The sequence below is a fragment of the Gorilla gorilla genome, chromosome 6 (genome assembly GCF_029281585.2).
Source record: "Gorilla gorilla gorilla isolate KB3781 chromosome 6, NHGRI_mGorGor1-v2.1_pri, whole genome shotgun sequence".
Classification (NCBI taxonomy): domain Eukaryota; kingdom Metazoa; phylum Chordata; class Mammalia; order Primates; family Hominidae; genus Gorilla; species Gorilla gorilla.
In genome coordinates this window covers 146349366-146374625 of record NC_073230.2, presented here as the reverse complement: position 1 = coordinate 146374625, position 25260 = coordinate 146349366, and the positions used below count along the sequence as shown (strand labels likewise).

The 25260-nt window shown below is 37.9% G+C and overlaps 1 protein-coding gene across 4 annotated transcripts in view; it reads left to right on the top strand.

Moving 5' to 3' along the window:
- PTN (pleiotrophin) overlaps positions 1-25260 on the top strand; it is a 116120-nt gene that overhangs the window by 79543 nt on the left and 11317 nt on the right. For all 4 annotated transcript variants that reach the window (XM_004046283.4, XM_019031693.4, XM_019031692.4 and 1 more), the window contains exons 2-4: positions 9043-9158; positions 10382-10555; positions 12636-12797. In XM_004046283.4, the coding sequence (XP_004046331.1) occupies positions 9044-9158; positions 10382-10555; positions 12636-12797 (451 nt within the window). In that variant the 5' untranslated portion in view covers position 9043. The remainder of the gene's footprint in view (positions 1-9042; positions 9159-10381; positions 10556-12635; positions 12798-25260) is intronic.

Here is a 25260-nt window from a genome sequence, read left to right as displayed (position 1 = left end):
CACTCATTCTGTAGGATGACTTAGTTGCTTAGGACAAAAACTGTGTAATAGTACCACAAAAACAGTTACATGGTGGAGTTCAAAACACACAGATAAAAATCCATTCAGTAGATTTCCAAAGTTGCAGACCATTTAAGTCCACTCAGAATCCCACCGGGACTGGACGGCCCCCACTAGGCTATACTGGGTATGTGGACATAGAACCTACGCTAAGCTGCCTGACCAGCGGTCAGGTAGTTGTGTTATTGGCACTATTAAACCATCTTTCTTCCTACTACCCATAAAAACAGGCGAACTCCTGGGCTTCCCTGTCTATGCTTCCTGCAAAAAGAAAAGCATAGCTATAAAAAAATTGAAAAATAATGAATAGCCCCCTAAGCGAATCATACAATATTATAGGCCTGGTACTTAGGCACAAGACGGCTCATGGGGATACCAGACCCCCATTTACATGCTCAACTGAATCATACTGTTGCAAGCTGTCTTAGAAATCATCACTAATAAAACCTGTCAAGCCTTGACTATTCTGGCCCGGCAAGAAACTCAGATAAGAAATGCTATCTATCAAAATAGATTGGCTCTTGACTACTTGCTAGCAGCTGAAAGAGAGGTCTATAAGAAATTTAACCTTACTAATTACTGTCTACACATAGATAATCAAAGGCAAGTAGTTAAAGACATAGTTAAAAATATGACAAAACTGGCACATGTGCCTGTACAAGTGTAGCATGGATTCGACCCTGAAGCCATGTTTAGAAGGTGGTTCCCAGCACTAAGAAAATTTAAAACTCTTATAATAAGAGTTATAATAGTAATAGGAACCTGCTTACTGCTCCCTTGTTTGCTACCTGTACTTCTTCAAATGATAAAAAGCTTCATCGCTACCTTGATTCACCAAAATGCTTCAGCACAAGTGTACTATATGAATCACTATCAATCTATTGCACAAGAAGACGTAAGTAGCAAAAATAAGAGTGAGAACTCCAACTAATAAAAAGTGAGAGTCTCGAAGGGGGGAAATGAGGGACGAGAGAGACCCTCTCATGTTGTTTTATACTCAGAAAAGGAAAGAGAAGAGAAACAAAAGGCAGGTAGCCCAGCACCTAGGAACCAGACCTGAAACCAAGGAACCAGATCTGAAACCAGGCCTGGGCCTGCCTGACCTAAGCCTGGTAGTTAAAATTCCACCCCTGACCTAGTAACTGTTGTTATCTACAGATTCCAGACATTGTATGGAAGGACATTGTGAAACCTCCCGTTCTATTCTGTTTCACTCTGACCATCGGTGCTCACAGCCCCTGTCACGTACCCCCTGGCTTGCTCAGTCCATCACGACCCTCTCATGTGGACCCCCTTAGAGTTGTTAGCCCTTAAAAGGGACAAAAGTTGAGCATCTGAGGAGCTCCGATTTTAAGACGCTAGGCTGCTGATGCTCCCAGCTGATTAAAGCCACTCCCTTAACTATCTCGGTGTCTGAGGGGTTTTGTCTGTGGCTCATCCTGCTACAGTAACCTACTGTTTCAAAATGAGTTAGAAAACACTAAGAAAACAATATAAAATGTAAAAGAGCATCACAAATTATAATCAGAAAACTCAGCAATGAGGTGACAAAACTAGGAAAGAATTAGAATGATAAGAAATCTATTTTAGAAATGAAGACTAAACTAGAAGGGACACAAGATTGAATAAACAAGTAATACCTTAAGATAAATTGAAGATAAAAAAGCAATTGCTTTTAAATAAAAAATATAAAAAGGATTTGAGATAAAATGACAAATATTGAAAATAAGCAAAGCAAAGATCTCATTACTGTCTGAAAATATTTAACCAAAATGAAAAACACCTAGTTATTTTTCAGGAAAATTGTTGTACTTTAAAGAAAAAAATCCCTTGGGCATCTCAGGTAAAATAACACTATATTTATAAGGGAAAGTAAAATAGATTCTGAATAGTCATAGAAACTCTTCCACAAGGCATGTCATAGAAACCAGAACTCTTTTTCCCCAAAACTAGCCGTAGAACCTAAAGATATTACTCTAACTTCCCTACACCTTTCTGTGTAAAAACTGGCCATAAAGAAATTATCTGACCTACTTTGTTTGAGTATAAATCATAAGATCTCCATTCCAGAGAGGGCCCTGCCCCACATGCAGAGAAAGCAAAGGTACACAGAGAGAGACCAAGAAGACTCTAAACAGGCTGGCCTTGCTTGGTTTCCTCATTCAGCCTGTTGTTAGCACTAGATTATACCTTTTGCCTAATCATACTTCTACACAGCTGTCCATATTTTGTTGAGCCTAGGCATAAAAATAGATAGTTTTTCTCCTGAATCTTTGGGTCTTCGTTCTGAATGCTCCCATGTCACGTAAAAATATGATCAAATAAATGTATATGCCATTTCTCCTATTTATTTACCTTTTCTCAGTGATTTTTAGGTAACCTTCACAGGGCAAAGGGGAAATTTTCCCTTGTATGTCATGACTAAAATGTCTGATTACATAGATGTCAAGCAACTATAAAAATGAGAGCCAAAAGGAGATCATCTATGTAAAATCATTTTAACTGCTTTTAAAATTCGTAATTGGTGGGTTTAATATTTATATTATTACCATGAGACTAATGTTTATGTAATGTAAGATAATCAAATCATTAATTTTATATTTAGTTCTATCATTTCCTTTGTCCTTTCCTCACTCTGCTCACAGAAAATGGGCTGGAAATAAAGACAGACTCATTGAAGCTGAGCATCCCTAGTGCCCAGATTTTGGTCTTAAAATATCATTTATTATTATCAAAACGAACAAACAAAGATTCTTCAAAGATGGGACAATTAGAGCTTCAATAAAGATAAAAAGAATGTGATGGCTTAAAACCTATCAAATATGAATAAATGCATGAATTTATAATAACATTAAAAAAAGAAAAAGTGATTGGCTGTATTTTAATGATAGTAGACAGCAAATTCATAATCTTGAAAACTAGATAAATGAAAGGAAAGAATCAAGCATTTATCCTATATATCTTTATGAACTTTAAACAGCTGAACAAAATATTAGATGAAGGAAGACATTTCTTTATGGAATTATGTTAAGTATTGTATGAAAATGAAAGACTAGAATGAGAATATCACCATTTTGCAACCCCCATCCATACTCATTAAGTACCAATGGCTGTTAACATCACAAAAGAGCAAAACCCAAATATTTTGTAGCTCCTGGTGAAAGAATGCAATGTTATTTACATTCTTACCAAAGGGATAGCACCTGAGTCTGATTAAGCCTCTGCATCCAGCTGCCAATTTGCAGCTGAAGAGAATATTGAATTGCACCATGAATTTGCAATCATCAAAATCTGGAATATGGGATATTAATGATTAAATGGCCTGGGTTTTGTAAAAGTAAAAAGCAAGAAAAAGAAAGTGATGGAGGGTAATCCTGTATAGTAAAAGCAAATTGAAAGATGTATCAGTTTAAAAATAAAATAAAATTAAATTAAATTAAATTAGACAAGTCAAGGGAAGCACCCTTGAATAAAACCTTCAAATAATACAAATAAATAATTACTATATGAGTTACTTTTGGAGGGATGAGACTGTCATTGGGATGGGAAACATGTAAAGCCTTCTCACATGACTGGAAAAATCTTACAATAATTTGCTAAGCTCTTTAGTGGGTTTGTGTGGTTTTTCTATAACTTGTGTTTTGTTTTACAATAAAGAGGTCAGAAAATTACTACTTCATGAGAGTTTATGCAACTGAATCACACGATATCTAGAACAATCTGGCAATGTGAAACAAATAATGCAGAAGCATCACAAATCATTTACTGTCATATGAGGCTACTCTCAAAACTGATTGTTTCCAGCACTTCTTTGGTAAATTACACATCCCCAGGTATTGACAAAGGGCAGAGACAATCTTTTATTATGACTATTCATTCCTCTGTTTAATGCCATGTTTTGCTGATATTTTCCACTAGCAAAAAGTGTAATGAGTAGTAGCTATTTTAAAATCTTAGGTACTTTAAATAAAAAGTGGGAGGCGTAATAGTTTTATCACATGAAGGGTATAATATGTAGTTGCAAAGTGAGACGTATTTTCTTATTTCATACAAGTTAAATTGCATTTACATATTTCTTAATTATCAACATTGCAACATTGGACCTCTTGACTTCAGCGAACTCAAAAGAAATACTGGGGATGAAGGTCCTTGAGTTCTTATTAAGCTTCGAAGAAGTAAAGGCAGATTTAATTTGTGTCCTGATAAGGCTGAACACAACTTTAGTTGGTCTCAATTAAATCATGTCTCTCTCTCTGTCTCTTTTTGTTTGTTTTGTTTTGCTTTTGGATAATACTAGATAAAACAAAGTATAATGCTTATTTTTTTTTGATAAAAAAGCACTTCTTTGTAGTAAGTAATAAGAGTAAAGGGGTACACTAATTTTATTCAGCAACTAATACTGTATTTCTTAATATTCTGGTTATTTCTATGTCTGTATCTTGTAATCTTCATGACAAGTCTCTCAAGTAATTGTTACAACCACCCCCATTTTGCAGATGTCAAAACAGTTCAATCTGTTGTGATTTGGTAATTTGTTCAAGGACACTCAAAAAGTAGGTGGTATAGCTGAAGTTTGAGCCAAAGGTTTTGCCTCCAGATCCTGTATTAATCCCCCAAATAGGTCGCTAAAGTACAGTTTCCAGCATCCTTTCCCTGTATTTACTTTAGATATTACCACCTTGAAAATTCTAGCTCTCCTTAAAATACTAAGGAAAAGGGAAGCTCTCTTTTCCTAATCAGCTATTTATCCAGAAAAGAGATTGAGATTTAATAGATAAACACATTCTCCTAAAGTTGGTTTCTTTAATGTCTTTTAATCATTGAGTTTCAGATTTCATTGAGATAACTTAACAATTATTTCCAGACACCAGCACCCAAATATGGTAGTCTTCAACTTAATTGTTAATATGCAATTAAGTCTATTAGGGCAAGTACAAGAATGACTGCAGTAGGAAAAGGGGGTGAGAAACAAGTAAATTATTCAAAAGAATGGAGTCAATTTAGTAAGGCTTTATTCTCGCACTATTTTATTTTCCCCAGATTAAAAAAAATATGCCACGATCCTGATCACTTCCTTAGAATCAATGTTTTTGCCTCTGCTCTCATTTGGCACTCAGTCTGTTGGAGAACAGGTAGGGTTAAACTTCATACAGGAAGAGCTTTTGCTCTCACTTGGTGCTAAGGACAAATAAACAATCAACTATGCAAATATCACAAGCAAGGGCAACTGTTATCTACCCGTATGTATACTAGTTACTCAAGTATTTACTGCAACAGCAAGGCACCAGCAGGCTAGTTGGGTATTGTTTTGGGCATACTTGAATTTTTGGATAAATTTAATCATTGCATTTTTAAAACTCCTTACTCTCTTCTTTTAAATAACCTTTATTCATTTTCTCTACCCAGAAACATCTAAGTTCTCAAAATATAGGCTTAAGTAGAATGATGAGCAAAATAGAAGGAAGGGGAGAAGAGGTTGAGAAGAACAGTGTTCTTCAATTCAAAGCTGTTGTTGAACACGTATTGTACACAGGTGACCCACTGTACACATGGACTTGTGTGCATTTTTTTCATAGAATATTTAAGTGCTGAAATCCACCATTTACTCAATTCTTAATGTTCTTAATTATTCTAAATTAACATTAGAGGCAGATAGAGTGTATTTCCATTCTACTATCTCTCCAACTCCCATCTAGTACTTACCTTTCCTTCTTTCCAGTCAGCTCATGTTTCAGTTATAATGACTTGTTTAGTAGACTATTCTATACTAAAAATTTTATTTGATTTGGAAATTCTGGCCTGTGTGTTTTTTTCCTTGAAATCAGTGAATAGAACTGGATTAAGAGAAATCTTTTTGAAAATAATGATGAAAACAAGAGTCTAACAATATATAAAACTAGAAATGCTGAGGTTAAAACTTGCCAGTGATAGCACCTTGCCATGAATAACTCTGTGTGTGCATGTGTGTGTATATGTGTGTTATTGTATTACTTACGGAAGGTAGAGTCTTTCTATTTCTGCCAAGTTATCATATTTCTCCAGTGGGCTCTGAGGTGCTTCTGGCCTCTCTTCCTGCTGTAGGTATCACAGGACTATGGATGAGCATCCCATGGCTTGGGCAGAAAGTTCTCTCAAGAGTTCTGCGTTCTCCATGGGAATTTCCAAATTCTCACAGTAATCTAATTCTCAACAACCTAAATACTTCTGATATTTCTAAGTAACTGTTGAAAATGCAGGTAAATTTTAAGTTGGAAAGAAGTATATTGTAATTTTAAAGTTCTGAATCAAAAAAATAATTTGCCCTTTTAAACAATTGAAATGAAAAGCTTCTGCCAAAGTGACAGAAAGAAGGCTTTCAGCCAGCCTCTGGGGAAAGCTCAAAGACTTCCACTTTGGTTTACTTTACACCTAATAATTTTAAATGACATTTGAGTACATTATGAAAGATATAGTAGCACTGATGTACCAGTGCCCAACTCAAAGAACTCTGAAAAGACTTGCAAACCTATGAGTCTAGACTGGCTTCTTTTACCATTCACACCCAATTAAAAGCACAGGAAAAGCCTCAGAATCAGTAGAAACTTTTCTGCATGACCATTCATGAGGTATTAGGTTGGTGCAAAAGTAACTGCGATTTTTACTTTAAGGGCAAAAGCCATGATCACTTTTGCACCAATCTGATATAATAAGAATTTAGCCTCAGGAGGAAGAACAAAGCACCTTATCTTATATTGTAGAAAGTGCTGGAGATGGTGAGTAGCTAATCTAGGCTTGTGATTCAGGGAAAAAATTAAGGTTCAAAATATTAATTTTAATTGATAAGTGAAATATGCTTCATCCATATGTTGGAATCCAAAGCCATCAATTTTAAAAAACAACACTAATTTACATTCCCACCAACAGTGTAAAAGCATTCTTATTTCTCCACAGTCTTGCCAGCATCTATTGTTGCTTGACTTTTTAATAATTGCCATTCTGACTGGCGTGAGATGGTATCTCATTGTGGTTTTGATTTGCATTTCTCTAATGATCAGTGATGTTGAGCTTTTTTTCATGTTTGTTGGCTGCAGAAATGTCTTTTGAAAAGTGTCTGTCATATCCTTTGCCCAGTTTTTGATGGGGTTGTTTTTTTTGTTGTGTTTTGTTTTTTATAAATTTGTTTAAGTTCCTTGTAAATTCTGGAAATTAGTTCAACCATTGTGGAAAACAGTGTGGTGATTCCTTGAGGATCTAGAACCAGAAATACCATTTGATCCAGCCATCCCATTACTGAGTATATACCCAAAGGAATATGAATTATTTTAATATAAAGACACAGGCACACATATGTTTATTGCAGCACTATTACATAGCAAAGTCATTGAACCAACCCAAAAGCCTATCAATGATAGACTGGATAAAGAAAATTTGGTACATATATACAATGGAATACTAGGCAACCATAACAAGGAATGAGATCATGTCCTTTGCAGGGACATGAGTGAAGCTGGAGGCCATCATCCACAGCAAATGAACACAGGAACAGGAAACCAAACACCGCATGTTCTCACTCAAAACTGGGAGTTGAACATTGAGAAGACATGGACACAGGGAGGGGAACATCACACACCAGGACCTGTTGAGGGGTGCGGGGTGAGGGGAGGGAACTTAGAGGACCGGTCAATAAGTGCAGCAAACCATCATGGCACATGTATACCTGTGTAACAAACCTGCACATTCTGCACATGTATCCTGGAACTTAAAGTAAAATTAAAAATAAATAAATTTAAAAAAACACTAATAAGAGACAGCATATCCAATGCCACAGAAAAGGAGAAAAATTCACAGGCAAGGATATCATCTCATAGATATTTTTCAATGAGGAAAATAAATTAGAGAAAAGAATAATCTCAACCCCTTATATACCTGAAACGTTTTATTGTTCACACTAAAGAGAATGTTAAAACACCTAAACTAATCTAGTACTACCTCTGGAAAAAAATTTATCAGCCTATGATCATAGGTCATTACAACCATTTTTACATGAAGTATAACACACCGCTAACACAGCAGATGGAGCTCAATAACTGCCAGGCAAGTTGCTGCAGCCATGATATGGTGTAGCCATTGGGAAGTGGGTTGTCCTGGAGCTTGGACTGAGACTTTCTCAAGGGTGTTTTGGCTAAGTGACCATATTGACACTAGGCTGTCACAGGTGGCTTCAAGTTCTAGGAGAGTCTTTCTAATGATATCTTGGGATTTTTGATTCACATCAAATGTGAGCATTTCCTATTATGAGTGAGTGTAAAGACTTCACCATATCCTAAGATTAGAGGATTTTTAGCACATGCGAGTTTATCATTGTGTTTGATATGTATCACAGGTGTGCTAGCTCTACTTCTGGGATTCACTCTTTGTTAGATCAATAAATAATGGAATAATGATAAGATGATAGTGATGATTATGACAATGATTTTAAAAAGGTCAGAGATGTTGGTTGTTGTGTATACATCTAAATAGAAACAGTAAACATGTACTTGTATAGGTAATTCATTCATCATGTCTACTCAAATTGGTCTTGTGTACAGCAGTATCATTGCTGTGGTTGTTTTTAATATTGTCAGGAATTTTGAAGATGGCTGTAGTTGTCGATATTACCAAGTGATGCTATCAGCAAGACAGTAGGACTGTGTTCAAATGCATGCCTTCAAAGTTCTTTTGCTTCCATAATTTCTGAGTCATACTTAGCAAATGGTTGTGAAGTCTTAAGTGAAGAACTGTTGCATTTTGTCAGTGAATACGTGATTGATTGCAGAAGAGCACTTATTTCAATGGCTGTTGGTGAGAATAGATAAAATTCTACCCAAGATAATTGATATGAATCTTCCTGAAATCTAACATTCCAGAAATGGAAAGTGGAGCCTTTTCATCAAGGGGTTCAATGAGTCTTCCTTTCTGACTTAGGTTAATGCCACCTTCTTCTCTTTCTCTGTTTATTCCTAGAATGCAGGCTCAACAGTACCAGCAGCAGCGTCGAAAATTCGCAGCTGCCTTCTTGGCATTCATTTTCATACTGGCAGCTGTGGATACTGCTGAAGCAGGGAAGAAAGAGAAACCAGGTAAGCAGTAGGGTTCTGAAGGCAAGATGCTTCACTGATTAATGTCCATCTAGCCTAATTACCTGCTTTTGCTTCCTGTCTTCTACTCTGCCTCTCTCCCTTCCTATTCCTCTATTCCTTCAATCTTCCCTTTTTAAAAATAATTACTTAGAGGGACCTAAGAAATATCCTGTCTTGTTTTTCTCCCATTGTAAGTCTTGGATTGCATGACGATGATGATCATTAATATAATGATCAAATTAGCAGCTACTATGTGTAGAACATTGACCGGTAATCAGGTGCTTTATTATTTACCTCTCTACCTCAAAAAAAAAAAAATGCACTGCAACTTGTTTTTCTCCTTAATTTCAGATTTACAGAGGAGGAAACTGAGGCACAGAGAAGATAAAGCACCTTCTCTATGCCACTCCCAAAGTCATAAGTAGGCTGTGGAACTGACAGTCTGTTTAAATCTGTGATGCACCATATTTGTATGATGTCATTCCTTCTACAAGGCAGAGAAAGGAACAACAACTTGCACTGAAATGGCTCATTTGACAACTGTTATTTCTTTTTTTTTTTTTTTTTTTGAGTTGGAGTCTCGCTCTGTCACTAGGTTGGAGTGCAGTGGTGCGATCTCAACTCACTGTATCCTCTGTCTCCCGGTTCAAGTGATTCTCCTGCCTCAGCTTCCCGAGTAGCTGGGGCTGCAGGCATGCACCACCACGCCCAGCTAATTTTTGTATTTTTAGTAGAGTTGGGGTTTCACCATGTTAGCCAGGATGGTCTCGATCTTTTGACCTTGTGATCTGCCTGCTTCGACCTCCCAAAGTGCTGGGATTGCAGGCATGAGCCACTTTGACCAGCTGACAACTGTTATTTCTAATAGAATATTTTCTTCATTTTTAGGAGAACTATTTTTGACCATCTCTTCTTTTATAGAAATGTTTGCTTCTAAAAGGAGATGCCACTAAATCACTTAGCACAGTCTCTGGCACATAGTAAGAGGGAGTTCAATTAATATTAGTTTTAGCTCTTTTCTCAGTTTTCTTTCTCCTCTTGATCATTCATTGGTTCAATAATTTGGTTAATATTCATCATGTTTCTACTATTCATTAGACAATAAGGATACAGATAAAAAAAAACACAGATCCTGCAATTAAGGTGCTCAGGAATGAACTTGGTTATATCTGGAAGTTAAGGAGTTTTCTGTATGTTGATTAGGTTTTCCTCCTTTCATTCAGAAAAAAAAGTGAAGAAGTCTGACTGTGGAGAATGGCAGTGGAGTGTGTGTGTGCCCACCAGTGGAGACTGTGGGCTGGGCACACGGGAGGGCACTCGGACTGGAGCTGAGTGCAAGCAAACCATGAAGACCCAGAGATGTAAGATCCCCTGCAACTGGAAGAAGCAATTTGGAGGTAAGCCTCATGCTACTGAGTTAATCTCCTACTCTGAGATAATTCTCAAATTTTTCCACCAAATGTCTTTTTAAGGATAAGTACTTTTTATTTTAAATAACTTTATCTTACCAGACACAAAGTGACCAGACTGGTCCCATTTCAGGCCAGGCAATTGTTTGTTGTGGAGGCTGTCTTGTGCATTTTAGGGTATTTAGGAGCATCCCTGGCTTCTACTCGCTAGTTTCCGGTAGCATTCCTCACCCGCTCCAGATGTGAAAACTAAAAATGTCTCCAAATATCTATGGCCAAATGTCCCCTGTTGGTCAAAATCATCCCTGGTTGGGAACCACTGCCTTTCCGAAGGGACATAAAATATATCCTTGATTCCTCTGAATAATGTTAATTGATCTGTCTTCTCTCTCCTTTCTTCTATTTCTAAGTTCCTTTGATTTTTCCTTTCCCCTTTTCTTATTTATTCTCCTGCTTCTGCATGTTTCTCCCTGTCACTTTCAGACCTTCTCTCTCATTTGATCCCTCCCCACCCTCCACACAGGTTCACAGATAAACTTACTGAGTTCAGCAGGGCTGCTCACAGCCACGTTTCATAAATCTTTCTCCCAATGACTGGAGTCAGTCTTATGCTGGCCTGATCTATCTATCTGAGACAGGATCTCTCAACACTTTCAACTTTATATCCAGTATTGAACCCTCAAATAACCTCTTTCTTCCACAATCCAGACTTTTTGTCTTTCTTAGCCATGGTGGGACATGATGCCTGAAATGTCCTATCTGTGTTCTATGGAAGTGCATTGTGGCCCATAGACAAGTAAGGAAGGATAATGGATGTATACATGTATGTCTTTTTCTCCCTCTGTAATCTTTGGGGTATTTTTTATTTGAGTGGATATAGACAAGTTCTATAAAAGTGTGATGGAGAACAGGTACATTTGGTCTTAAATTGTATATGGGCACCTTAAAAACCCACTTACAAAAAGTTTAAAAGGTATATCTTAAAGACTTACATTGAGAATATTAAATAACTCTCAAACTCAACAGTAAACAACAAAACAACAACAAAAAAAAACAAAACAAACAAAACCTAACAGTTCAATAAGAAAGTGGGGAAAAAACATTAACAGACATTTTACCAAAGAGGATATATAGGCAACAAATGAACTCCTGAAAATATATTCAGCATCTTTTCCTTATTAGGGAACTAGAAATTGAAACCATAATGAGATATCACTCTACATCTATCAAAGTGGCTAGAATAAAAAATAGTGACAAGACGAAATGCTAGTGAGGGTGCCAAGAAACCAGATCCCTCATATGTTGCCAGTGGAAATTGTAAGGTGGTACAGCCACAGTGGAAAAAGAGTATTGCAGTTTTTTGCAAAATGAAACATGCATTTACCATGTAACACAGCAGTTTCATGGTAATTTATCTCAGAGAAATGAAAACTGATGTTTCCATAAAAACCTATACATGAATTTATATAGCAGTTCTATTTGTAGTAACCCAAGGCTGGTAACAACTCGGATGTCCTTCAGCTGATGAATGGTTAAACAAACTGGGGTACATTGGGACCATGGAATACTACTCAGCAATAGGAAGAAACAGACTGTTGATGCACATGACTTGGATGGATCTTCAGGAAATTATGCTAAATAAAAAAGAAAGCCAATCTCAGAAGTTTACATATTATAGAATTCCATTTATGCAACATTTTTAAGCTAGAAAAATGATAGAGCTAGAGAACAGATAAGGAGTTGCCGGGGATTAAGGAGGTGGGGAAGGAGGAAGGTGGCTAGGCCATGACTATAAAGAATGACCCACTATTGTATTGGGACTGTATATTAATAGTGTATATTAATGTGTATTAATGGTGTATATTGATGGTGATCGTATGCATCTACACATGTGATAGAATTGAACAGAACTCAATACACACGCATACACTCTGTATTATTTCTTATAGCTGCATATGGATCTATAATTATTTCCATAAAAAAGTTACAAATAAAAGTGTGCCTTTATTATCCTGGAAGTACGATAGGATCTTTCAAGGATTTCTGTTTGGTTCTACCCTGCCTTTAGCGGAGTGCAAATACCAGTTCCAGGCCTGGGGAGAATGTGACCTGAACACGGCCCTGAAGACCAGAACAGGAAGTCTGAAGCGAGCCCTGCACAATGCCGAATGCCAGAAGACTGTCACCATCTCCAAGCCCTGTGGCAAACTGACCAAGCCCAAACCTCAAGGTAAGTCCTTGCCATTATACCACAATTTTAATGGATTGATGGACTCAGGCAAGATCTGGAAAACCCACATTTTCCAGAAGGAAATATTAGGTGAATTACCTGAAGAAAGTGACTGAAAAACTCCCCTACACTGAGAATCACAAAAATACTTTAAAAATACTTTGAAGCAGGCAGTCTGTGAGTGCAAATTGAAGTCCTCTGCATAGATGAGGGGATTGGTACAGTCTCCTAACCCAAATAAATAACATAGCAAAAGAAGCCAGCAAAGACAGTTGTATGATGACCATATATTCCACACTCTTAATTGGAACTGTATCCTGACAAGAAAAACAAACTCAGAATGTTTATGACGGAGACAATTTTAAATCAAACTTCTCCCAGATTATCTGAAATATAGTTTTCACAAAATCAGGAAAATTATTTTACATTTTCTCTTTATTCACTGCATAACTTAATGGGTTCTGCATTTGTTTTCAGAGCCTTTATATTTTTTGAGTTCAATTGGGTTACCAACTACATTCATCACAGAATTTTTAAATGACAGAGATCTGTATCTCCCAGAAAGTCAGGCTCTGCTCTCTTGCTGGAGAAGGTAAAAACAATCATTATGGCCATGAATTCATACATACAAGGATCCCAACTGAGGGAAATAAACTCTTTCATCATGGATGTTATGGTCTGAATTGTGTTTTCCCAAATTCATATGCTGAAGTTTTAACCCCCTCACAATGTCACTGTATTGGAGACAGGGTCTTTAAAGAGGTAATTGAGATAAAATGCAGTCACAAGGGTAGGCCCTAATCCAGTGCGGCTGGTGTGTTTATAAGAAGGGAGATTAGGACACAGAAATACATAGAGAGAAGACTGTGTGAAGACAGAGGGAGAAGAATGCCATCTACAAGCCATAGGGAGAACCTTCAGAAGAAATCAGCCCTACAGATGCCTTGATCTTAGGCTTGTAGCTTCCAGAACTGCAAGACAATAAATAAATAAATTTCTGTTGTTTAAGCCACCAACTCTGTGGTACTTTGTTATAGCAGCTATATCCAACTAATACAATGGGACTCAATGAACTCTAAATTCAAATACCTTCTTGGCCTCTACGCATATATTTTAACTCTAAGGTGGTCCTGAAAATTCATACTGCCAGAGAAATTGTAAGGAGAGATTCAGAAGAATGACCATGTAAAAAATGCTCATAATAAATAAAAATAGAAAAAAAAATCTGCAGAAGGTGATGGAGATTGGCTGGTTTCCTGCTGGTGGCCAGAAAGGACTTTATTTTTCACAGGCCTGGCTTTTTGGCCACTGCTGGAGTTGTCCATAGAAATAGTTATCTCCAACTTCAGGATGGCCAGGTACAGGCTGGACCTGCAGGTGGTGAGTCTAGGGTTCAGGCTGCCCTTTCCAGATCATGGAAATCTCTGCCTGTTGTCATATGGTTTTTGGAAGGCATGAAGCAGGGCAGGAGTGACTGCAGTGAGTACTTATGCAGACTTCCCAAATGTCATTTGTCCAGAGACAACCACATAAATCTAAGCAAAATCAGTGCCCTATCTACCAAGTGAAACATTTCCAAAAATGGCAGAACTCAGAGTTACTGTAGTCAAAATAATTTATTTTTAGTCCAGCTGTAGAACCAAAATATTCAGCATAAATACAGAATTGAAACGAAAAGAAATTAAAGAAGCTTCCACATTCTAGCACAGTGATGCTCAACCTGGGCTTCACATTAGAATATTCTGTGGGAACTTGCAAAACTCCCAGTGCCCAAGTATAGCACAGGCTAACCCAATCAGCATCAGTAGTTTAAAAATTGTAAATGCATCTCAGAAGGTTTCATGATGCAGCCAAAATTGAGAACTACTGCTCTAGTATGGAATCCATTGACAAGAGACCACACACACATGCATACACATGTAACACACACACACACACACACACACACACACACGTGCACTGTCCTGTTCTTTCGTATGGGAAAGAGAAAATTCAACTTAATAATAAGGGAGAAAAAGTGGGGACATGATTAGGTGGAAGATGGTGGGGCTGGGTGAACACATAAAATGTTGAAAAGTTTGGAATAAATGGGACACAGCAGGGAACATGATTAAGAGAGAACCCTAAACGATATTTAGGAAATAAGTGAAATCTTCCTTTTACCTGAACTGGTGTATATTTCACCTTTATACAGTATCTCATCTAATAACATGTAATGAAGGTTAAGTTTGTTTCAAGCTTTCAGCTTGAAAAAATGACCCTGAAAATATTTCAAGTGGATAGACATTCTGTAATATTCATACATAAATAAATTATGGTATATAATTAATTGATATAATTAATTGAAAATATGATTACTATGAGTGATTCTATGTTTCAAACTGCCAGTTATGCAATTTACAGGTCATTAAAATTCACCCTTCCCTTTGTGTATAATATACCTTTGTTAAAACTAACCAATCTTTTCCATCTCAGCAGTGGAGAGTTTTATAAATGCTGTTTGGCACTGAGACACTCTGCAAAAAGAATGATTTCTTTTTTCTTTTTGATACAGAGTCTCACTCTGTCACCCATGCTGGAGGGCAGTGAGGCGATCTCGGCCCACTGCGAACTCTGCCTCCTGGGTTCAAGTGATTCTCCTGCCTCAGCCTCCTGAGTAGCTGGAATTACGGGCATGCGCCCGGCTAATTTTTCTGTCTTTTTAGTAGAGACAGCATTTCATCATGTTGGTCAGGCTGGTCTTGAACTCCAGACCTCAAATGATACACCCGCCTTGGCCTCCCAAAGTGCTGGGATTAAAGGCATGAGCCACTGTGCCTGGAAAAAAGAATATTCTTATTGTAGGAGTTGAACCAGGGAGATGTGTCAGATATAAAATCTTTGTAGGGGACACAGACACACTCACACACACATACACATTCCATGGCATATTTTTCCTAGTTTAAACCAAAATGTAATGAGTGGCATACGTAAGTTGTATTTATTTTTGTACTATTTTTCTCAAATAAACTTGGATAGATATTATAGCTTTTCGTTTGCACATCTCTAATTTTAAGATAGCTTACATTCTACTAATCAATGGGAAAGCAAATAGTAATGAATGGAATCTATACTATCATTATCATTATTCAGTTTCTACTCTATACATTGCTCTAGGTGTTTTCCATATAGTAACTTATAAAGTCCCATATATCCTTGCAGGTGGGTATCATTATAAAGGAAACTGAGGAACACTGGTTAATTTATTTGACCAGGAGTATATCTCTAATAAATGACAGTGGTTTGTCTAACTCTAAATTCATGTCATCTTTTGTATTCTGCTGATTTCTCACCTAAATCACAAAGGGGTATGAACTAACCTCCATGGGTTTTAATTTCCTTTGAAACAGGAGAAGGTGAACGTTGTCTTTTTTCTTTTTAATTTTTGTGGATATATGGTAGGTGTATATATTTATGGGGTACATGAGATGTTTTGATACAGGCCTGCAATATGAAATAAGCATATTATGGAGAATGCAGTGTCCACCCCCTCAAGCATTTATCCTTGGAGTAACAAACAACCTAATCACACTCTTTGCGTTATTTTAAAATATACACTTATTATTGACTATATAGTCACCCTGTTGTGCTATCAAATAGTAGGTCTTATTCATTCTTTCTATTTTTTTGTACCCATTAACCATCCCAACCACCCATCACTACCCTTCCCAGCCTCTGTTAACCATCCTTCTACTCTCTATGTCCTTGAGTTTGTTTTGATTTTAGATCCCGCAAATAAGTGAGGACACGCAATGTTTCTCTTTCTGTGCCTGTCTTATTTTAAACTAATGATCTCCATTTCTATCCATGTTGTTGCAAATGACTGAATCTCATTCATTTTAACGACTGAATTGTACTCCATTATGTATATGTACCACATTTTCTTTATCTGTTCATCCGTTGATGGCCACTTAGGTTGCTTCCAAATCTTAGCTATCATAAACAGTGCTGCAACAAACATAGGGGTACAGATATCTTTTCAATATACTGATTTCCTTTATTTTGGGTGGAAGCTGCAGTAGTCATTTAACTAAACTTTTCTCAAAATGATGCATTTATAAATTATTTTCTTCCTTCAGGAAAGAGTACAAAGAGTACATCATCAACATTTTTTCTTATGTTAATTCAATATGTGAAAGAGATAGAAGTAGGGAACTCACTAATTTTGTATTGGACACTGGGGTAGGAGCTCCTAGTCATTTAATTTAAGCCTTAAAGCAACTTTAAGCATACATTTTATTTATCCTACTTTATATATGAAAAAGCATAGGCTCAGAAATGTTAGGCAACTCACTTGAGGTTTCACAGCTTGCAAGCGGTGCAACCAGATTCAAATTTAAAGTCAGACTGATACCAAAGACCCAGTGCCTTTTCAACTGCACAATGCTGCTTCTTGGTATTATAAACCCATGCAACGCTGGTCATATTTATTAGATGAATCTTTATGTCTAGAAGCTTTAAAGGGTTGAGCTTCTGGAGACCTTGCCTAATGTCTGATCTAATATCCACATAACAAATGAGGACAGAGAAAATCAATGACTTATCCATGTCCATTCCGTTTTCTGGTAGTGGAGTCAGTTCCAGGTTTTGTTCTCTTTTGATGTCATTTTTCTGCCTTATTTCAAACATGAGAATTATAGGAAAGGGAATTTTTATAGTGATCAGTAAAGGGCATTGCAGTCATGAGGAAAATCAGTAGTTTTCAAAATATGAGTTTAATTACAGTCATGTGTCACTTAACAACAGCGATATGTTCTAAGAAATGTATCCTTAGGTGATTTCATTCTCTTGTGAACATCATAGGGTGCACTTATACAAGTGTAGATGTGTAGCCTACTGTGCCCCTAGGCTGTAAGGTATAGCCGATTACTCCTAGGCTGCAAATCTATACAGCATGTTACTGTACTGAATACTGTAGGTTATTGTAACACTATGATAGGTATTTGTGTATCTAAACATGTCTAATTATTGAAAAGATATAGTAAAAATATGGTATAAAAGAAAAAATGGTACATCTCTGTAGGGCACTTACTGTGAATGGAGCTTGCAGGACTGGAAGTTGCTCTGGGTGAGTCACTGAATGAACAGTGAGTGAATGTGAAGGCGTAGGACATTAGTGTACAATACCATAGACTCTATAAACACTGTACACTTAAGCTACGCTAAATTTATGAGAAGATATTTTTCTTTCTCCAACAGTAAATGAACCTTAGCTTACGGTAACTATTTTAGTTTATAAACTTTTAAATTTATTTTAACTTCTGACTCTTTTAAAATAAGACTTAAAGTTCAAAAACATTGCATAGCTATAACAAACATATTCTTTCCTTACATCTTTATTCTATAAGCGTTTTTAATTTTTTAAAACTTTTTGTTAAAACTAAGACACACACACATTAGCCTAGGTCTACACAGGGTCAGGTTCATCAACATCACTGTCTTCCACCTCCACATCTTGTCCCACTGGAAGGTCTTCAGGGACAGTAACATATCATCTCCTATGATAACAATGCCTCCTCCTGGAATACCTCCAGAAGGACTTGTCTGAAGCTGTTTTACAGTTAACTTTATTTTTTTTTAGTAAGAAGAAGGAATACACTCTAAAATAATGATTAAAAGTATTGTATAGTAAATACATAAACCAGTAACATAGTCATTTATTATCACTCTCAAGTATTATGACTATACATAATTGTCTGTGTTACACTTTTATAAGACTAGCAGTGCAGTAAGTTTATTTACATCCGCATCACCACAGACATGTGAGTAATATGCTGCCTTCCAATGTTAATCAGTGATAGGAATTCCTCAGCTCCACTGTACCCTAATGGGAACACAATTCTATATGTGGTCCATCATTGGTTGAAACATTGCTATGTCGTGCGTAACTGTATTACGTATAATCTAGTCACTCAGCTCATCGTCAGAAAGTGCCTTCTTTTCCTGTCTTTATCATTCTAATCAAACATATGATCAGGATCTGTTTTGTTTGTTTGATATTTGCTTGTTTTTCATTTTAGAGAACTTCTTTGCTTAGTTCCTGACCACTTTTGTTTTGGGAAATGGCTGTGGATTAATATGCAAACCACTTGGTTTCAGTGTGAAAATCATACTCTTTACATTTTAGAATGAAACATAAAGATGTTGGCAAGTCCGTGAATACCCAACATTAAACTGAGGAAAGGCTAGAGAATGTCTTTGCTATTTGATTGGTAATAATAAGGCTAAAAGATTAAGTGACTTGGTTAGGAGGCTTAATATTGAGAGTTGCTATCCAAACACCAGGGAATTACTAAATATCCTGCAGAGTTTGGTTAAAAATTGCCTTAAAATTCATCATAGTCCATTCTAACAGCATTACTTCTTGAGGTATAGAAGCAGTCCTTCCTATTGCTATGTCAGTTTTGTACAGATTCCACACTCTAGCCTCAGTCTGCAATTTTGATGATACTAGATGTGAAGTTGGAAACCCTTGTTTGAAGATTCTCTTGGGTTGGAATCCCACTTAATCTGAAGAGATCATTCTCAGCAAACTATTGCAAGGACAAAAAAGACAAACATCGCATGTTCTCACTCATAAGTGGGAATTGAACGATGAGAACACTTGGACACAGGAAGGGGGACATCACATACAGGGGCCTGTTGTGGGGTGGGAGGAGGGGGGAGGGATAGCATTAGGATATATGCCTAATGTAAGTGACAAGTTAATGGGTGCAGCACACCAACATGGCACACGTATACATATGTAACAAACCTGCACGTTGTGCACATGTACCCTAGAACTTAAAGTAAAAAAAAAAATAAAAAATCTGAAGAGACCTTTTAGCTATCCACTTTGATATTGTATACTAAGAAGAAGAGGGAATATTCATGCTCTTATGCAGAAATAAGAATTGAAAGGTGCACATCTGGAATTTAGCTTTCCTGGAATGGAGGCAGTATTACTCTGGGAAAGGTTCATTGCTTGACTGAAAGATTGTAGCTGGAATTTGCTTAATGATTACCAGAGTCTGGCAGGGATAAATTGGTGAACAATTGTGTTGGACACTTGAGATTTTAATTTCTTAAGAAAAGAGATTGAGTTTAATTAATATAGATTAATTAAATTAGTTAAAACATTGTATCTGTCAAAAGCTTTTAGATACAGCGACATCTACTCTAGCTCGTTAAGCAAAAGAGGTCTATTCAAGGGTATTATATAGTTCAAAGAATCTCCAGGAGGGCCAAAGATCTGGCTTGGATGCTGCAAGACCAGGAATAATGCAGCCAAAGTCAACAGATCCGGGAGAAATATCTACTCACACCATATGTCACTGATCTACCAGAAACCTTTCTGCTGCAATTACTGTCTGTTCAGCACATATAATGCTTAGAACTGAACACTGGAAAGTCTGCCACAGGTGACCCTCCAAAACCAGTCACTTCTGCCCCATTTCTTGAGGGACTATCCAATCTCCCCACATTTGGCCCCTGCTTCTAGTTGGTCACGTCTACCTCCACATCTCATTTAAGCGTGTCTGCTTAATAGAAATTTGGTCACATGGAAAATCCTGCTATGAAGGAGCCTGGAAAATGTTAACTTTCTAGATTCTACCTCTAAACACAAGAAGGGAAGCTTCAAGGGTCTTGCATGGCATGTAGTGAGCAAATCTACCACAGTGTGCAAGAATGTCAGAATGTGGTGGGGTATATCATTAGACTTACCCCTCTCTCCTGTGGGGCTAGATGATGCATTGATGCTACTCCATGGGGAAAAAATTGCCAAGGGTAATCTTACATTAGAACTGTTGAGTACACCATTGTACAGACAGTTGGGTCTCTCCTCACTGGAATTACCAGTCGCTTTTTATTTTCTGCGGGAATAATTGATCTGCAAACAAGGAAGAAAGTTGGAAAACAGAGTCTGTCTCTGCTAACGGCTTTGTATAAACTGTCAGAGCAGGCCGGGCACAGTGGCTCACACCTGTAATCCCAGCACTTTGGGAGGCTGAGGTGGGCGGATCACGAGGTCAAGAGATCGAGACCATCCTGGCCAACATGGTGAAACCCCATCTCTAATAAAAATACAAAAATTAGATGGGCATGGTGGTGCATACCTGTAGTCCCAGCTACTTGGGAGGCTGAGGCAGGAGAATCGCTTGAACCCAGGAGGCAGAGTTTGCAGTGAGTCAAGATCGTGCCACTGCACTCTAGCCTGGTGACAGAGAACTCTTCAGAGGTCAAATAACTCTTCTCCAAGCCACACGTGTTTTTCAGTGGTCCCCTTAGATGATGGCTCACTATGGAATTAGAAGATGGCAAGAACAAGCATCCCTGCCCAGATGGACCCATCTGTGGGGGTGCTGTGGCTCTATAGGCAGTCCTGTCTGTGTGGGTCAGGGGATGGTGCAGCCCATGGAGCAGGCTTCTGGTATTTGTCACTGGAGTGCAGAGCCAAGCTAAAGCAGGGGCTGGGGCTTGTGTGGGAGGATCCAGTGAGAGCTGAGAGGTTCCTTCAGGCCACAGGTGATATTGCCTAATGATCATCTTGGAACATTCTAGTACCTTGGGTTATTGTTCACCTGGCAATTATTAGTTGTTACTTTTTAAATCAGATGCATAAATGAAGGGTGTTGTGAAGCCCTTTTTAGTACAGATAAGCCAGCTACCAAGTTTATTTGGAAAAGGGGAATTCTCAGATTGTTTTTGGGACAGGCAGAGATGGGCACACAGGGAGAGATGTCTATGCTACAGGTGAGTCAGGGAATGAATGTCAGTCCCTCCTGCGGTCCATACCAAGCCACACGCTGCTGTTACCAGATCCTTGTTCAATTTTCCTGCTCTCGATAACCTCAATTCTTTTTCTTCCTTTCCAGCTATTTCTGAAAGTTTTGCCATCTTGCTGCTCTTTTTTGGAAAGCCGCCTAGCCCTCTCTTATGTTTGACAATTCATCTTTAGAGATCAAAAGAACAGAAACTGTTTAAGTGCAAGACTCAACTGTGTGCAGGACACAGCTTTTGGCAGCTGATTATTAAATGGGAAAAAAGGGGTCAGGAAAGTGATATTCCCAGCATTCTCAATTCTCTCCCCAGCTAAATAGATTCTTTTGTTAGTTCTTTTAAAGATAAAAGAAGTTCCCCCCAGCATTTCTGTCTATGTTCTGGGCTCTGACATCCCTCAGGAGTGAGCATGGCAACACTGTATGGATGGGCTTTGCTAGGCTGGGAGACTATTAACTGTGTTGAGAGAGGTGAGGGGGCAGAATCCCACCACAGGCTGGCCTGGGACTGGCGCCCTCCCCTAGAAGGCCCTCTGAAGAGGTTGATGATTACTGCCCTTGTACTTGGCCAGAAGAGGCAGCATGGGGTACCCTGTAGGAATTCTGTTCCTCTTGATCAGAGGAAAACACTTGTACTCCGTTGGGTCTCAAGTTTTTATTTCTTTTTTATTCTGCTTGTGAAAACATCTTTCAACACCTATGTTTTATTTTCCATCCATGATACCGTACTAGAAGTGGGGAGATCTAATTCTATCCTTTTCTTAGTAGAATGATACCTATTTTGTCTTCTCTAAATTAGAGTTGACAATGAATATACCATAGGATTGTTATAAAAACAAAATGAAGCACTATAAGTAAGAATGCTTGGTAAATATGCAGTATTTTAAAGACTATTTCCTTTCTTCCAAATGAATTTCTTGAAGTAGGTGTTTTACCCTCAGCACCTTTTCAGGCAAAAGGAGAATTATGGTGATTACAACAATAGTGATTATAGTTTATATTTACGGAGAGCTTAGTGTGTTTTGAGTAAAGTTTAGTGCATTGCTCACACAGGGTGTCATTTAATATTCACAAAACTCTGTGAAATAGTTACTGTTATATTTATTTTTACATACAAGGAAACTGAGGCTCTAGAGAATTTAGATAATGATATGGCTCTGTTTCCCGACACAAATCTCATCTCCAATTGTAACTCCTAGGTGTTGAAGGAGGGACCTGGTGGGAGGTGATTGTATCATGGGGGTGGTTTCCCTCTTGCTGTTCTCCTGATAGTGAGTGAGTTCTCACGAGAGTTGATGGTTTTAAAGTGTGGCACTTCCTTGCTCTCGCTGTCTCTCCTGCTGCCATGTAAAACGTACCTTGTTTTCCCTTCGCCTTCAGCCATGATTGTAAGTTTCCTGAGACCTCTCCAGCCATGCAGAACTGTAAGTCAATTAAACCTCTTTTGTTTATATATTACCCAGTCTCAGGTAATGTCTTTATAGCAGTGTGAAAATGAACTAATACATATACCTAGCACAAGGTTATACCACTGATATGCAGAGGACTTAAATGCAAGGTGGTCGACTCTAGAGCTCCTGCAGCATGCACAGCTCCTTCTTCTGTGTCATTCCATACAGGTATCTAAGTTTCTTACCTAAGAAAGTGAATGAATTTTAGACCCACCCTGACTCCTTAACAGGCTGTCTTGCTCATGTATCTTCCTGGCTGGGCACTTGCCTGATCTTTCTCTAGACATTGCTTACAAGCTCTGCCCCAGCCATACCAAACTCCCAAACTCCAGGAGACGGCAGACTGGGCCATGATTTCTTATGTGTCCATTTCTTTGCATCTGTAGTTCTTGAAACCTGGAACTGTTTTCCTTCTTCTATTCTTTCATACATTTCTACTGTTCTTTCAGCAAATATTTTAGCGAACAAGTGCTATGTGCTCTAGTTAGCACCAGGGATAAATTAATGACCTTACTGGTCTTACAGTGTAGTAGGAGAAGCAGAGGGATGAATTCCAGTGTACCACATAGAGTGGCAAATGCTATGAGACAGAGAAGTGGAGAGTCCTTTAGCATTGTTTCTAATGTATTCATGCTTTTATAAAATCTATTAAGAGCCTGCAATGGAGCACACAGTATGTTAAGTGCTAGCGATACTAGATAAACACAGTTCCTTCCCTCTGACTGCTGTGTTCTACTGGTGGTGGTGGTGGGTAGACAATGAAGGAAAAAGAGAAATAAATAATAACTAAATCAGTAAATACCTCTTGGCATAAGTGACCTTAAAAACTAAACAGAACCAAGTGATAGAGTGATGGGAAAGGAGTACGCGAGATAGAGTAATCGGGGAAAGCCTCTCGGACAAGGTAACTTTTGAACTTGGTTTGGAAGAGAGAGAAGGGACAGCCATACTGGTGTTCAAACGAAACAAGCGGAAGTTCAAAGTCCTTCAGGCCAAAGAGAGCTTGTTTTTGAAAAGGGATCAGTGTTAAAACTTGCCAGACTTCCCTTCCCAAATATTAAGTCACGGTCTCCTCTGAGAGGACATGTCACTCCTGTGATTAGGCATCCATTATGCTGTACCGAGGGCATGTTTCCCTCTCCTAACAGGCAAACTCTTCATATACTACAACTTACTCACTTTTGAAAATTATATCATATACTATGCAGCCATAAAAAAATGGTGAGTTCATGTCCTTTGTAGGGACATGGATGAAATTGGAAATCATCATTCTCAGTAAACTATCGCAAGAACAAAAAACCAAACACCGCGTATTCTCACTCATAGGTGGGAATTGAACAATGAGAACGCATGGACACAGGAAGGGGAACATCACACTCTGGGGACTGTTGTGGGGTGGGAGGAGTGGGGAGGGATAGCATTGGGAGATATACCTAATGCTAGATGACGAGTTAATGGGTGCAGCACACCAGCATGTCACATGTATACATGTGTAACTAACCTGCACATTGTGCACATGTACCCTAAAACTTAAAGTATAATAATAAATAAATAAATAAAAAAGAAAATTACATCTTATAGTCCCTAGCCCATGAGAAAACTCAAGGAAGAATACTGACTTGAATGAATGAATGATGTATCCAACTAAATTGTCCTGGTCTAGCTCACTAGGCTACATCATTCACACTGGCTTCAAAAATGTGTAGAGAAATCACTGTGAAGGCACAATGAGCTCACTTGGGATCAGAGTCATTTGTGTGTTTTACTGCCCCTCCTTATTGAAGAATTTTTGGTCCTAATTGCTGGGGCAGCTGTGAGAACTAGCAGCTATAAATATTTGTAGGTTTACTTCAAACTGTGTGTCTGCTTTCATCTCCCTGGGCACATTCCATGCTCAGAGGGTCATTAGCTGTGTACTCACAAAACAGCTATAGAGTAATTAGTACTAAGGAAAGCTGCATATTAGTTATCGGGTTTCGGGACCTCCTTTTTGCTTCCTGAAGCTTTTGCCTTTCTGTCTTCTAACTTCCGAATTGAGGCTTTCTGCTTGTGTTTTAAGTTGTACCTGTTGTTATTTATTGAGTATTGTAAAAGTATATCCTATTTATTGAGTATTTATGATATGACAGGCATTATACTAAGCCACAGCCTGCATTGTCTCACTCAAGCTGCATGGCAGCCTAAAGTAGTTTTATTTGTATTTTACAAAATAAC